At 43.6% G+C, this 15,875-nt stretch overlaps 1 protein-coding gene across 1 annotated transcript in view; it reads right to left on the reverse strand.

Moving 5' to 3' along the window:
* Window positions 1-239: 239 nt before the first annotated feature.
* Window positions 240-15,875, reverse strand: part of CLIC3 (chloride intracellular channel 3) — a 54,185-nt gene continuing 38,549 nt past the window's right edge. The window contains exons 2-6 of the mRNA XM_069241445.1: window positions 9,046-9,155; window positions 8,486-8,611; window positions 8,142-8,248; window positions 6,365-6,540; window positions 240-2,718 (exon numbers count right to left, since the gene is read on the reverse strand). Of these exons, the coding sequence (XP_069097546.1) occupies window positions 2,557-2,718; window positions 6,365-6,540; window positions 8,142-8,248; window positions 8,486-8,611; window positions 9,046-9,155 (681 nt within the window). The 3' untranslated portion in view covers window positions 240-2,556. The remainder of the gene's footprint in view (window positions 2,719-6,364; window positions 6,541-8,141; window positions 8,249-8,485; window positions 8,612-9,045; window positions 9,156-15,875) is intronic.

Consider the following 15,875-nt stretch of genomic DNA (forward strand, 5'->3'; position numbering starts at 1 on the left):
AACAACAAGCACAAATTAACCACTGTCCTGTCCTCTCCCTTTCACGCAGCGCAGCAAGATGGCTTACTGGGTGCTCTTGCGTTGTTTTAAATAATGATAAATATGTGCCTGGGTGTGGCATATTGATGGTTACACCTAGCATAGTCATGCTTATTCAGCAGCCGCATTCTTTCTAACTAATTCACGGCACATTTTCTATTCTTGTTTCCACTATCCGAAAGAAAACCTTGAAACAGAAGTCTTTTTTTACATTTTATTTATTTACATTTCTCTAATATTCCCTCCCTACAGAGATGATGGGTTACAGACTTCTCAATCCCACCAGGGAGGAAAAAATACACCGGAGAAAAGAACATGGAATAAAAGCAAACAGTAGCAATGGAGGACAGGCTAGAAGGAGGAAGCAGAAAACAAAGGCATTATAGGAAACAACATAAAATGAGCTCCCGGTGTCGGACAACAGAAATGTAAATAGGAAATTCCAGGCAGATTTTGAAATAAAAAGATAGTAAGGTTGAGTATAATTAAAGGCGGTGTTTGGGTTGACCTCATTTATGGCGGTTCCTGCATTGGACACATGTTTATACGGCACAGCTGGTCGGATGTTGTTCGCACATCCTTTGACTGGAGACACCTCATCGGAGTACAGGACCACTTTGGTCCTCCATGTGAACCACCAGCCAGCAAAAGTGGGTTCTGTCTGTCGGAATATACTATCCCTCTCTGGAGTTCTTGGCAGTCCTTGGCTGCCAGTCTACAGCTTGGTCACAGACTGACAGTGGTGCTTCTGGCAAGATTCTTCTGGAGCTTTACTCCAGGCATCATGAAGATGCTGTGCAAACGACATCCAAAACAATCCAACCTGCGAGGCTACTGGAAGCCCTCAGAAGTAGCCTGTCCTCTCAACGCCATCCATTTTGGGAGCACTTGGCCTGAATACTAATGAGCTATGCCAGTGGTTCCCAACCTTTTGACATCAATAGACCCCTACTTTATCGTTACTGGAACCCAGGGACCCACAATGAATCATTATTGTAATCCATGCACCCTCCCCCACCCCACTGAGTCATTACTAAAAGCTGGGTAACTAACCTGTTGATATTTAATTTTCTAATCTTTCGCCAGCCCCCTAAAGAGGCTTTGCAGACCCCCAGGGGTCCCTGGACCACAGGTAGGGAACTACAGAGCTATGCCATAAGGCACATGGCCACTTTTTTTTAGCTTACTTTATGCCATTAATTTAAAAATGTAAAATAAAGTCAGAATTCTAATGTCTTCAATCTGGGGCCAAGAGGAAAAATGCAAGCTCTGAACGTGTTCAATGTTTTTGTTGGATGACATGGGCATTTATGTAGCGCTTACTACCCCTGATAAGGCGCTGAAGCTGCCTTTCCACTGTGTACAATTGTGAAGGTTATACATGCTCTGGAAGTAGTTGAAAAGCTGTTAACTACTGCTTATATAATTATATATATATATGTTATAAATAGAAATATTCTATAAATTCATAAATACATCTTTGTATGCTTAGCTCTAGGATTTTAAACTACAACATTATCAGGGAGGAGGACACGGGAAAGTGCAGTGCTGCCCATGTGAGACAGTCTAGAGGTAAAATCTGGCCTCAGAGTGCCAGTGGGAACTCGCAGGCTGTCAGCAATGGCATCGGATTGCACATATATCCTTTTGAGTGACACTTAATTCACATAAGCATACATTTCCTGTGGTGCATATCCTTTCTTGTTGATTATTAGGACCAACTGTGTTTTCCTACTCCCAACATGAAACTGGATTTATTAAACTATTTATTTGCTGCTAGGTCTCTCATTTTTTTACCTGTCAATGTTGTGTACACTACTCAGATTCCTAGATCAGATCTGCATTACAAGGTCTTCTCAGGGCTGGACTTACCTTGGGAACCCCTGAGTGTGCTGCGCATCATAGCTCAGATCTGAATTATTCGCTCCAAGTTTATTTGGTTGCAGTACTCTGGCATATTTTTTGCCTTTAAACCCTAAATATGCAACACTGCTTCACATAACCCCACCACCAGTGTCTTTCCTCATTTGTGTCTCCATGGAGCCTGGGTATCACAGCCTAGAGCGTATTGCTGTCGCAGACAGATGTCAGAACCGGATGTTGCTGAGTAATTGACATGATGACAACAATCCGATGAGTAAATGGATCCATCAATTTAAACTGCCATGTAGGAGCAGATCCTGGATTTGAAAGTTAGCAGGCTTCCCACCTTTAGGCCTAAATCGAGAAATAGATCACTGGTTTTGCGTCTCGAGAATCACCACATTCATTCTCGGCGTGTTTCAGATTTTTTGTGAGCTAAGAAGTCCAATTATTAAACTGACCAATCGAAGGACATGCTGACATCAGCACTGCACTCAGCACCTCCTCCTACATTGCCACCAGCGGTAACCCATTGTTGAGCACACACACATTGTTATAAAAATTCTGGCAGGTCGGCAGGGGTATGTAAAGCACTCTGTCAAAACGGACGGAGTCCAGGGGTGAAAATTGGGGGGGTGATGATGCGCTAAGCGTTTATGGCATAGGCTTGACCGCGGGCTGGTAGAACGCCAGGATCTCCTCCTTGTTGGGGCAGGTGTATTTGAACTCCTTTAACTCTGCAGCGTTGTCCATGTAGCGAGTGACACCCCTCAGGTCTTTGGGGATCTCAAATTTCCTGAAGTATCTGCACACCGTCTGTTACAAAGGAAACACAAATTTATCTTGTAATGCTCTATGCAGCAGATTAGAGAATATGTTTTACAGTGCGCAGCAACATATTTCTCACATTTTTTAAAACACAAACATGATAAAACAATAGAAAGAGTGACCTGTGTCTTATAGGAAAAACGGCTACCTTGAGTGCTACAACGGCATGAAAAATGCAAATTTCTCCAGAAATTTTTTGCAAAGTGACAGATTCTGCACTTCCAAAAGATTGTAAAATGTTCTGCCAGCAGGTAAAAAGTCTTAAAAAAACATACTTGTAGAAAACCTTTCCACCAAACTTTTTACTGAGAAAATTGTTCTCTTATAAGTGGCGTTTTGTAGGATTTTTCCTGCAAAACCTACTTTTGTAAGATTTATTTCTCACCATTTTAAGAGTAAATTGTAAGCTGTGCAATGGTTCATGAAAGCTGAGCACATTTGTAAAACCTATATATCACAGTTGTGGGGTGTGAGAAGCTAAAGCACAAGGATGCCTTCAGCCCCCCAAATGGTGTAAACCAAATCAGATATTGCTGGGTTATACTATCTTCTTCATACCTTGAATCCTAGAGGTGGGTAAAAAAAGAGATCTAGAAATCCTTTAGATTTTTTATGAGGATCCCCACCGACAGGTATCACCCCTGGCATGCTTCATCATTGAATCCTCATCCATTGCACCTAGTGTGAGTGAGTGAGCGCAATGCACTTTGTAAGCGGAGCACTTCCTAAACAGGGATTATACCTGTTAAAATTGCCTGCAGGTTCCTCTGTGAATGTCTTTAATACGGGTACCTTTGGCAAGGTTAAAAAGAGAGATGAAATGATGTCACTGGGTTTAATGACCCAAACATCAAGATTAGGTCGACATGTTTCCGCCCTACTAAGCACCCCAAAGTTCATGTGTCTTTCTTCAGGACCAATGTGAGTCTAATAATCCCTACTATATTGTGGTATGATTTCCCACTTATCATCTGCTCTAATGGTGTGGCACTTTCACACACAAAAGCATGCATTCAATTACAAACCAGGCAAAATCAGGAGATTTTCCTATGTTTGTACTGTTGAGATGTAGTTTTGGGCTCCATAAAGCCTCGGGCAGAGCGGACACTGTAATCACACTTTCACCAAAAGTACTAGCCCTGCATCCCTACCTAGTCAGCGTCCTCTGAGCCTCACATCTTGGATTTAGGGTACAAAGAGGATAAGATAACCCTCCAAAATTTGATTTGGTTTACACGCTTGTTAAACAACTTCACCAAACTAGAATGTGTGCTTGATGTTTACATTCCAATTTTTTTATTTTGTTGCTTTTTCTAATGCAATAATAAGGGCTATTTTAGCTCTGAACTGAGGTCCATTTAAAGAAATACAGGCAGTGAAAACAACAATATCACAGCAAGCAGAGGGCCAGCAAATTAGGATTTACAAGAAATAATGCCTGAATATCTACATTTTCAACAAGTGCAGCAGTGTCAGACTCTAGCGAACAAATACAGTTCTGTCTGGTATCTAGAATAGCAAGCTATGCAGCAAGTGAAAACTAAGATTCAAATTTACAAACATTTAATGCCGGGCTTGCATTAGCAAACTGACACAAACCGATGCAAAGTGCTGTTTTGGTATTTACCTTCCAGCTATACTTTCCACAAAAGTAGCCCTAAAAGAAACAGAAAGTATTGCTATGCACTACTTTGCATCTAGGTGGTGTCCCATGGGTGGTACACGGGCATTCCCATCCAACCAGCAATGGCTTTTAATGCAAAACACTATGGGGGTCATTATGACCCTGGCGGTCTGCGTTAATGTGGCGGTAGTACCGCCAACAGGCTGGGGGTACTTACCGCCACATCATGACATTGGCGGGTTGGCTGAGTCCAACCCACCAATGTACCACTCCGACCGCCATAGTGGTAGCAGCCGCTGGGCTGGAGATAACCACTGCTATTTTGCCTAATGCCAGGAAAACCATGGCGGTAGGCCCTATCAGTGACAGGGAATTGCTTTCCTGTCACTGATAGGAGACCCTCATCCCCCACCTCTCCAATCACCCTCCCCCCTACATCCACACCCCCATTCACACACACGCAGACACACACTCATTCACACATACATACACTCATGCATTCATCCATTCAGACACACATCCACACACACTTCAAGATATACACACAGACACGCATTCCGATTTCCATACATACACGCACTCACACTTCCATTCATACATGCACTCACACTTCCGTACATTCACACATGCAATCAACACTAAACACACACTGCATTCACGCACGCGCACACTCACTCACACATACATGCACACCCCCTCACACACACACACACACACAACACCCCCCACTCCCCTGTCAGAGACCCGACTTACCTGGATCCAGGGGGTCTTCCGGCAGGAGATGGGATGAGGCGCTGCTACTGCCAGCAGCAGCCGCCAGCAGAACACCGGCAGGCCGTATTATTTGTCATAATACGGCTGGCGGCGGTCTTCTTGCGTGACGCTACTGGTGGTAGCAGCACCACCTTACTGCCATCTGCTAGTATGGCCACAGCCGGATTTCTGCCCTTCTTGTGGTGGAAATCCAGCTGTGGTCATAATATGGCGGACGGATGGTAGCCGCGGCAATGGTCTAATGGCGGCCTTCGCTGCGGCGGTAGGCGGTTTTACCGACAATGTTATAATGAGGGCCTGTATAATCAAAAGCTAGACTGGGAATTGTATCAAAAAAGTATGCCTCTTTGAGGCACATGTAAAAAGAGAGAATATTTATCTTTTCTATTTTTTTTTTTAAATTTGCATGGTTGTTGTGAAATACAGCAAACGTACAAAGTTTGAAAACGTTTTAACTTTGTTTAAGTATAGGATTTTATACTTGAAAGGTAATCGTCTAGTACAAAACCCATACTTGCCATCGTGCACACATCCTTGCACTATAATGCAATGGTGTTTGCATTGCTGCAAGGCAGTGTGGATTATGACAGTGCTAGGTCAGAGAGTAACAAAGCCATATTTTAGTAAGTACGCTCTCTCCCTTTCATGTTGGGCTGCTGTGCTGTGTTGCATGTAAACTTAGTAAATCTGCTCCTAAGTGCCTGATGTACATATAAGTAGGTTGTAGACACAATAGTGGGTGCAAATTCAGGACCAGCATTTTTGCACCTTGTCTATCATTTTATGATGTACTGGTAGGCCACGTCACAAATTGACCATTTGAACATGTTTGCAAAACAACCTGCCAAATGAATATTAACTAGACCAGTCACAACCCTCTGTGAATATCTGCAAATGCAAGGGTGGTGGCTTGCAAGTTACAGCAGACCAACATATTTGCATTTGCTCTCCAAACGGAAAACACGAGCTGTAGGGGTGATGCAGGGTAGAAGGCTAGACAATGTGGGAAACCGAAAGCAATTGTAGACTTGCAAAAGTTGTGAAGGTACATTAAACTGGAATAGTCAAGGATCCTGAGGGTCAGGTTTGTGGTGACTTGTCAGAGTGCTGTGTTGTGCCCACTGCAGCATGCAAGCCTCAAAACCCATTGCTCCCCTAATAATATATGGCTGTCGGAGGCAGTTCTAGTAATTCAGTGTTGGCCTACTAGCACGAAACCCAAAAATGAAATCTTACGTTCACAATGTGGAGTTTGGGCAGCAAGCTACAGTCAGGCAGAGTCAGTTCATCTCCATCCAGGAACTTCCTCCGGGACACTGTGATACCAGGATGGGCGCTCACTTCATGCTCCAGAGGGGTAAGCAAGTATTGGTCCAACATGAGTAGAGCCTTCAGCATGTTCTTCTGCAGTGCTGAAAAGTATCAGACAGAGTAGGCTGTTACCTGCTGCATTTCAGTGTTGTCTGCCCATGCAGGGGCCTCCTCGGAATAGGCTGCACTGGGGCTGAGATGTGTAAGTCAAAAAGCAGTGAGCAACCACAGAAAGAAAATACTCCATAAGAAAATACTCCATAAAGGCCACTTCTCCACTAATGCAAATAAAGTACTTTTTACCACTACCCAAGAGCACCTGCAACAATATATGAATGTATTAATGCTCAACAAACTAACAGCCATGATGAAACACATTGGTCCAGGATAGCTAACTGCAACCGAATAGTCAACTTCTGTGCAGATGGTGTAGTCTTGCAGATGTTTTAAACGAGTTGATAAAAATTATTAACCTTTAAATGTTTCATTTCATAGTAGTAATGTACCTTGAAAGACTTTTATCCGACAGTGTTCGTGATACTCTATAGCTCTGCATGCACTGGATTGCAGACTGGTTGTTTTTACTTTAGTAATCTACACTCGTTTTCTATTTAAGCAACTCTGTATATAAGGTTGCAGACGTTTATCAGATGTTTTCTGTTTCTGTTTCCACAAGAATGTATCACAGAGAACAGAAGAAGGTGGACCTTTCTATATCTGATTGATGTCCATTATGTGATCCCTGATCACCTGTTGCTAATAAATAAATAAATAAATATCCAGTGAAGGAGCCACACAAAATAAAATAATTATCTAAATATTAACATAGTAGAATATACTAAAGTCACACTATAAATAAGGAAACAAATTGCTCTTTGTTCCGAATACTTGAGGTTGTAAATCCAAAATTTAGACTAAGCAAGTGACTGATAGTGGTGGATCTGTAGAAGTCCTGATGCCCAGATATGGAGATTAACATGTGTGATACAATTGGCATAATATCATGCTTGTGAGACCGAGACTACCTGACTGATGAAATTGTGGCCTGTGTCGGAAAACTCACCTAATGTTAATTCTGTTTTCCTAGACTGCTACAGTGCACAATCAGAAGAGCTAGCAGTTTAAGGCGATTATTTATAGTTCGCAGAAATGAGCTGCTCTTAGCATTGCAAAGCAAAGGAATTCATTATTTTAGGTGCCAAGTACTAATGTGTAAGCAGAGAAAAATGCAATCGTTGATCTGTAGGGTATGAGAACATCAGTTGGAAATGTTGTCTATTATTTGTATACACATTTTGTAACAGAATAATCCGAAAAAAATATTATATTATATAAATGTAGTATGCAAAACCTAAAATGAAAACTAAAGTTTAAAGTCAGCTATAGATTTAAGGAGCAAAAAAAACATGTGGCTCTCTCATGCCAGTGACAACACTTGCAAACGGGTGCCTGGAAGTAGCTCAAACAAGCTTTTCGTGCTGGATTTCGGATCTGAGAATGTACGTGGTGGTTCAGATGAGCCAGCACTTTCAGAAGTTTAGTGATGCAGCTACCTACCACAAAAATAGAGTTTCTGTAAATCTCAATCTACGTCTACCAAGACACTTTCTACTGCGAGGGTAGAACTGTGCACTCTCTGGAAGCGCCTTCAGTGTAAATAGTCCCACCTAAGGAGATGCTTATTTTGGGGTCCTGCACTCACCTTCTTCCCTCTGGGGAATGCAGTTCTTGATGTAAGCAGAGAACTTCTGGAAAATGTCATCTCCAGCAGTGAAAGATGTCTTGTACCTGGGAGTCATGTTGGGGTAACTGAGAGATAGAAATCATTCGCGTTAGTTCCAAGATGAATCATACGGTAAGAGCATGACGTGACGAACAGGTCAGTGTACACATCCGGTGCTGTCTCTAATGGCTCATTCCAGAACATTGTCCCATTGATCACTCCCAGAATACCATAGCCTGCCTAAAAGTATGAAATTGGTTGCAACTGATGAAATTTATATGAGCACTTTTGGATCCCCATATGCTGTCAACAATAACCTTTACCTCGGTGGACGAAGCTTCTCTTCCAAGAATTCCTCAATCTTGTTGGTGTCAGTTTTCACTTCTCCATTGTAAAGCAGAAACGGTGGCTGCGAACCTGGTGCCAGGGCCTTCAGTACGTCAGGACATCTGGGTGGGGAAGGCACATGTTGAAACAAATATGAAACAAACCATCACATGACAGTAGATTTCAGGCAGTCTTCAACCTACCTTTTGGCAGCTACTTAGTATTTGAGTATTGAGGCATTAGAGGGGAGCATGGTAGACAGGATTAGAGTGCCTGAATGAATGGCACATGCATCTGTGGAACAATTGTATGTATGATCGGTACAAGAACCATCAACAGTCACATCATTTGTTGGTTGAGAAGACTTAGAACTAAGAGATCTAATAACACCTGATCACCTTGGTCAATTTCACAGAAATTCAAGAATATTGGTTATGAATTAGGAGCTCAAAAGAGTTCTGAATGACCTCACTGATTGCACGCCACACGTGTTCATTCAATTGCCGCCGCCATTGATGAACTCAGACCTCCACGCCATTGTGAATTTAAGACTGACCTTTTCATGTCCACGGTGGTGAGGGTGAATGGCACTCCTTTCATCATCAGGATCATGAAGAGGCGCTGGCAGAAGGGGCAGTTCCCGATGCTCTCGCCATCGTCGCTGGCCTAAAAAGAGAGAATAGAAATAGTCAACCATTATGGAGAACTCTCAACATGTGGCTCACAGAACCTACTGGTAAAAGAGAATATGTACACACGATGTCAGCAAGGATATGCCTTATTTAGAAATTTTGTACCACCCATCATGTGTCGCTTTTCTACCACAACATAGTGCTAAGATCAAGGATGGAAACAGAGAGAAGAGTCAGGTGGGGAAGGCCTCAGATATGCAGAAAGAAACCTGAATAGGTTGATGCACATTTTACTTTACCCTTAAAAGCAAATACATGCTTTGACTCAAAGGGCCTGATTTATACTTTTTTTAGCGCCGCATTTGAATCATTTTTTGACTCAAAAGCGCTGCAAACTTACAAAATTCAATTATATTAAAAAAACGACACAAAAGAGGCACTAAAAAAGTATAAATCGGGTCCAAAATGTCTCAAATCCTAAAATTATAAAAATCAATAAACCACAAACAATGAACAAATCATCATAGAATGATGATTCTAAGAGAGGGCTGGCACGGAATTCTTCTTTCCCTCCTGACACCATCATTTGCTCAAAAAATGCTGAAAATCTGTTTATTTTTATGCATTGAAATATCCGAAGAGCTGTCCATAATTTTTGTTTGGTTAATTTTCACAATGCCCTGCTCGTGTTCAATATTACAACCTCATAAAAACACAGCTGGAAGTCAAATCACTCTACTGCTGCCTGAAAGGAACCTTTTCTGAACAAGACACATGAATGTAGTCTAGGATAACAGGCTCCTGATACAAGTTGTTTTTATATATATAATATAATTTTTAGGATCTTGGGTAACATTAACTTGCGCTATGATAGGTGGAAAATCTTTCTTCTAGCTCGGCCTCAGACATGAGCATCAAAACCAGTTATCACAAGGCTCTAAGGGATGCAGAACCCAGAAGAAACAGGTATATTCACTGTTGGACCAGGCCTTTTTTATAGGGTCATCCCCAAACCTTTTGCCTTTGTTCTCCTATTTTTTCTGATCTCTTTTTGTTGGCTCTAGGACTTTGAGCACTTTAGCATTGCTGATCAGTGCTAAGGTTCATGAGCTCGCTCTTCTAAATTTGGTATGATTGGCTTTCACCTAATTGGCACATTTAATTTACTTGTAAGGCCCTTGTACAGTGTAATGCCTGTACCCAGGGCCTGTCAATTAAAAGCTAGTAGTTGGCCTGCAGTGCCGCTTGCACCACCCACAGAAGCAGTCTTTCAAACCTGTCTCAGGCCTGCTACCGCAGGGCCTGCGTGCACAGTTTACTGCCACAGGGACCTGACATCTAAACTTACTTGCCAGGCCTGGAACTCCCTTTTTACTACACATAAGTCACCCCTAAGGTGGGCCATAGCTGGTCCTATGGGCAAGGTGCTGTGTGTGTAAAAGGCACGACATGCCTGGTTGTGTGGCCTGTCCTGGTAGTGACAAACAGCTTGTTTGGTTCGTCACTACTGAGAGTGCTGCCTTTCTCATGGGATTGCATTGGAAATGCCCTACCTTATGTCTAGGTGGTATTGTCTAATCTATGAGGGGTAATGTAGGGATGTTTGGTATGGTTGTAATGGTAGTGAGAAATGCTGCTTACTGGTGTAGGTGGATTTTTATTACCATAATAGTAATTCCACTTTTATAAAGTGGTCCTTTCTCTGTGCTTATGACTCTGGTGTGGTGCAGCTTGACTCCAATCCACGTCTAGGGCAGAGTGACAGCTGGGCTTTGTGCATACATTTCAGACAGCCTGCACACAGGGAGGGTGGAGGTGTCACAGAGGTGCATCTGCTTATTGAATGGTCCTCTAGGGCTGAGAGAGGGAGAGGAGGGGCACACCTGCATTTGTAGAGGCTGTGCCCTGGCCTCAAACAAAGGGCTTGTTTCCCCCCCCCCCCTCCACTGATGCCTAGAGCCTGTGCTGGAGAAGAAAGAGGACACTCCTGGAACCGGTCAGTACTGGTTGGAACCCATTCTCCCTCTTTTGTGGAGACTGCGCAAAATGAGTATAAGTACAGGGGGTCTTCCCCCACATGTCTTGGCACTGTGTGGACCTGGAACCACTCACTGCTGAGGGGACTGTTATGCTGCATGGAACCACCAAATGGACTGCTGGACTTGTGGCCCTGGACTGCTGCCTGTATTAGCTGGGCTGCAGAAGGTACTACAACTTTGCCTGGCTGACTTATGTGTTGGCCTTCTGCTGCCTCTCCTGTATTTGGTGCTCCCCAGTTGTCTCCAGGGGTTGGGTGGAGTGCCCTCCTTTCCCCCTGCCTTCTACATTCTTGCATCAAGTAAAGTGCTTGGTCAGCACTGGAGATTGCCAGGGTGGGGTGGGGAGGTGTGGGGGGGGGGCGTGGGGGGGGGGGGGGGGTTTGCAAGCTGCACTCTCCCCCCAGAGAGCTAAACATCGTATGCTGGTGTGGCTCACTAGTTCTGACCAGCGTGGAGCCAGGAGTCCAGGAAGCACATCCTGAGCACTGCCCTCCGGTGCCTTAGTGTAGGGCAAGCACTGTGACCCTCGTGCATCCCCCCACCCTTGAGGAGAAATGCAGAAGGAAGAGAACCTGCGTCAGAGACCACCAACAGTTTCAGCTGAGCGCGGACGAGGTGCGCTCCATCCAGTGCCCTCGGGGCACCAGCATGCAACCATTCCTGATGTTGGGACGCGTTGCCTGGGGCAACAATGCTGCAATGGGAAATCAGTAGCGGGAGGATCGTTAGAATCTCACTGGTGGCCCAGAGTAGTGCCACATGGCATTTATGATTATGTGTTTACTATGACGTGCATTCTTGGTAATAATGACAACCTGACTAACTGCTTGTGTTGCATAATCCCAGTGACCTATATGTTTACCTGACTACTGCTTATTTTCACAGAGTACTAGTAACCTGTGTGATGTTCTGACAACTGCTTCTGTAACAGGGTATTACTGAAACTTTTTGGTCTAATGATGTTTTATGCAATACAGTTTATCTTTATATAACTTGATGTTATGTTTCCTTTGTAGTGTATTTATTGTGTCACTTGTGTTGCACAAAGGCTATCCACATGGCCTCTGGGATAAGCCTGACTGCTTGTGCCAAGCTACCAAGGGAGTGAGCAGGGTTATCAATGGTATGTAATTCCCTCTCCCTGGCTAGAGTGGGTGGGGTCAGCCTGGCTTAGGTGCATACCCTAGCCAACCAGAAACCCCATTTGTAACATTCACACTGTGTCTGTGTCCGATAGAATTGTCCCAAATGACAAACTATGACACAAAATAGATCACAGGAGCAACTTCAAATAGTCAGGCTTCTTGATAACCAGTTACAAATCTTTCACAGGTTTACATGCTTCCAATAAGATGCAAGATCAATGGATGCCACTCGGAGGGACACGTCCCTCTTACCATGAACTGTTGACCTAGGAGAGAAGAGAAACCTGCTCTAGACAACGGGTGAAGATTGCTTCATTCAATCCACCCTGCAACAGACCTCAGAAGCTCAGAGATCCACTTGTGTTTGGCCGCCCCAGGAATAGAGAAATACGCATTTGAACATATCCTTTAAGCATAAAAGTGGCACTTTAGAGGGCCATTTAACCTTGAATGTGTGCAAAACCAGTATGGTTTCATCAACTCATAATACTGGAAGTATTACCCTCAAACGTTAGAAAAAGTTATTTATAATGTCTATCCATCAGTCTGATTATTCAGCCCCAAGCTATTCATCATATCAAAATGCAAATTCTTTTTTTATTCAAATTGTTATTGTGATGTTCGTGCAATGCAATCTATTCAGTCACTCCTTTGTTTTGCCTTTGTAGTAAAAGCAGGAAATTGAAGCACAACTACAGTACCACCACACCACCCCCTGTCGCACTACCTGGACAACACTTCACCTCAATATTAAGATGATCACAGTGCTTCATTGGGTGCTTGTCTTATTCTGTGTTTTGTGGTTGGGGTCTTGGAGTATCAGACTGTCTGTAGACTCTGCTGCTGGCCTGGGGCAACCGTTTGATGGGAGTTCAAGGCTGGGGGGCAGGGTACCATTCAAGACCCAATATACCAAAGGTGATGGGAGGAATGCTTGCCGTAGGTCTAACCCTGTCCAATTGCATACCAGTTATAACACTGAGATCTTCAAAAAGCTATTGAAATCCTGGCTATTGTAGTCCTGCTTCCCTTCTCAAATCACAGTGTTTGAGGACCAATTAGTTTATCACTCTGGAATACTCAGTTGGAGTCAGTATTTATAACATAACATCCACTCATCACCTGTGTTGTGTTAGATGAAACACCAATCATGATCGCCAAAATTTTATCCAACTCTTGTTCCATGAGTCTATATTGTATTTCTCATAAGCAGTAACTCATTCCTTTCTGTAGGTTTGACCTGAACTCCATGGCACAGCCCCTTTGCCTAAGACGTCTAGTAAGTCAATGGGAACTCTGCCCGCAGATCCCTTTCATTTGGTGATCTGATCTCCAAAGACAGTGGTAGAAACAAAAATGCCATTCCCTGACCGGCCATGGTAGAAAGTCTTGATCTGTTTGGTTTCACATCTGAATCCACTACTAGACATTTCCAGATGTAGGGGCAAATTTACTATAAAGTCATGTAATCCAGCAAGACAGCTTGGGGGAGGGAGAGAGGGAGAGAGGGAGAGAGAGGGAGAGAGAGGGAGAGAGAGAGAGAGAGAGAGAGAGAGAGAGAGAGAGGGAGAGGGAGAGGGAGAGGGAGAGGGAGAGGGAGAGGGAGAGGGAGAGGGAGAGAGGGAGAGAGGGAGAGAGGGAGAGAGGGAGAGAGAGAGAGAGAGAGAATGAGAATGAGAATGAGAATGAATATGCACCTTATCTGCTAAGATATGATGTATTCCTACTCAATCCCAGCGCTGGTGCACTGAGTGTAGCCTAGTACCTACGCAGACACCCTTGCAACATGGTGCAAGGGTGTCTGTGTTACATCCAGAAAGTCACAAAAACAATCCTACCTGTAACAAAGACCTTCCTGCACAAAAACAATCCTCTAAGGCTACTTCCTCTGCAGAATGCACCACATGTAGAAAGAGGAAAAAATGAGGGGAAATAAACATTAGCATTTTGACAAATTCCCAGGTTTACTAGTGTTAGGAAATTTGGAAATGTGCCAAAAACCATGGCTGGATGAGTGCGAACAACCAAGCTCCACCCATGGAACGCCTTCGCAGCACAGAATAACGCAGGGCAACGACTTGCTCTGCCTTGCGTTACTCCAGATTTACTATGCCACGCAGAGCCAGGCAAGGTGGCTCTGCATGGCATAGTAAATCTAACTAATGAGCATGCATTGCCTTGCGTGCACAATGGCAAGGCAAGCCCCTAGTAAATCTGGGCCCTAGTGTATGGTATGTGCCAGAAACCTCTCAACACTTGTCATATTTCCTTGGGTTAACATTCTGCTTTTTCGTTAGTACCCAGTGGCAGGATCCCTAAACTAATTTCCAGGTTATAATTTCAATGAAGCAAAATCCATCACCTTTATGACTAAGCTGTTCTTTGCTGTTGAAAGATCACTTCCAAAGCTGTATCAAAATAACTATTTTATATACAAGTTCTACTCACATAGCCTACTTCATAAAAACCTGCATGTCCATCACACCATCTCACCCTACTATTCCTAAGAGCCTACAGCAACATTCAAATACAAACCTACTCCGAATTCACTGTCACAAATATGTAAAAAGGAGAACCAGGCTTCTCTGTTGATGCAGTTGGATTCAAGTCGCAGGCAATCCACCCTCGGCCTGACTTCATTTCTTTAACATTCCCAACACAGGGCTCTTGCCGCCGACATCTGAAACGTATTGTTTCTCACTGTGCCAAGCCTGCCAGTAATTCTGTGCTTAATTAATGGCTGTGGTTGATGGGGGTTGGCATTGGCACTGATTTTGTGGGATTAGGGCTTCCTTTTCTTTAATATGGTTGACAGCCAAGGCCAGAATGCTACAGGCGCTATATATCAGTGGCAAAGCCAGACATCTTGAAACCATAAGCCAAGTACATTTTTAATAGTACTAATCCTGTACATAAATATTCATGCATATTTCTATGCCTCAGTCTCCTGCGATATTCTGGGGAAGCATGGAAAAACAACATCCAGGGGAGCATCAGTTGTTAGAACACCAGCTCCTCGAGGATAGAAGTGGGGTAGCTGTACTGATGAACTTGCCCATCATAATTCTCCTCATTTACTCCTAAACAACCCTGCTTTTTAAACTGCTTGTTGTGCTCAAAGAGCCAAGTGACTGAAATACCTAATAAAAATGTCATTACAAAATCTTACATAAGCAATGAGTAGAAACTTAGGCCCACATTTACTAAGCCCCTGCATTGCCGTTTCATCACGCAAGGTAACGCAAGGGCTTAAATGATATTTACTGAGCCACGCTAGGCCACCTTGCATGGTTCAGCCTGGCTTAGTAAATCCAGAGTAACGCAAGGCAGTGCAAATCGCTGCCTTGATTTCTCAGTGTTGGGAAGGCGTTCCATGAGTGGAGCATGGGCGTACTCATTCATTCAGTCATGGATTTTGACGCATTCCCAGATTTACAAAGACTATTGAACCTATGACTGCATCAAAATGGTATGCATTCCTGTCAGAGGTGTAGCAGGGAGAAATAAATGTATTTCTCCTCATTATGTTTTCTTTCTATGTATGCTGCAACACATGAAGAAAGAGGAAAA

Source organism: Pleurodeles waltl, chromosome 6, assembly GCF_031143425.1.
Source record: "Pleurodeles waltl isolate 20211129_DDA chromosome 6, aPleWal1.hap1.20221129, whole genome shotgun sequence".
In the NCBI taxonomy this organism is placed as follows: domain Eukaryota; kingdom Metazoa; phylum Chordata; class Amphibia; order Caudata; family Salamandridae; genus Pleurodeles; species Pleurodeles waltl.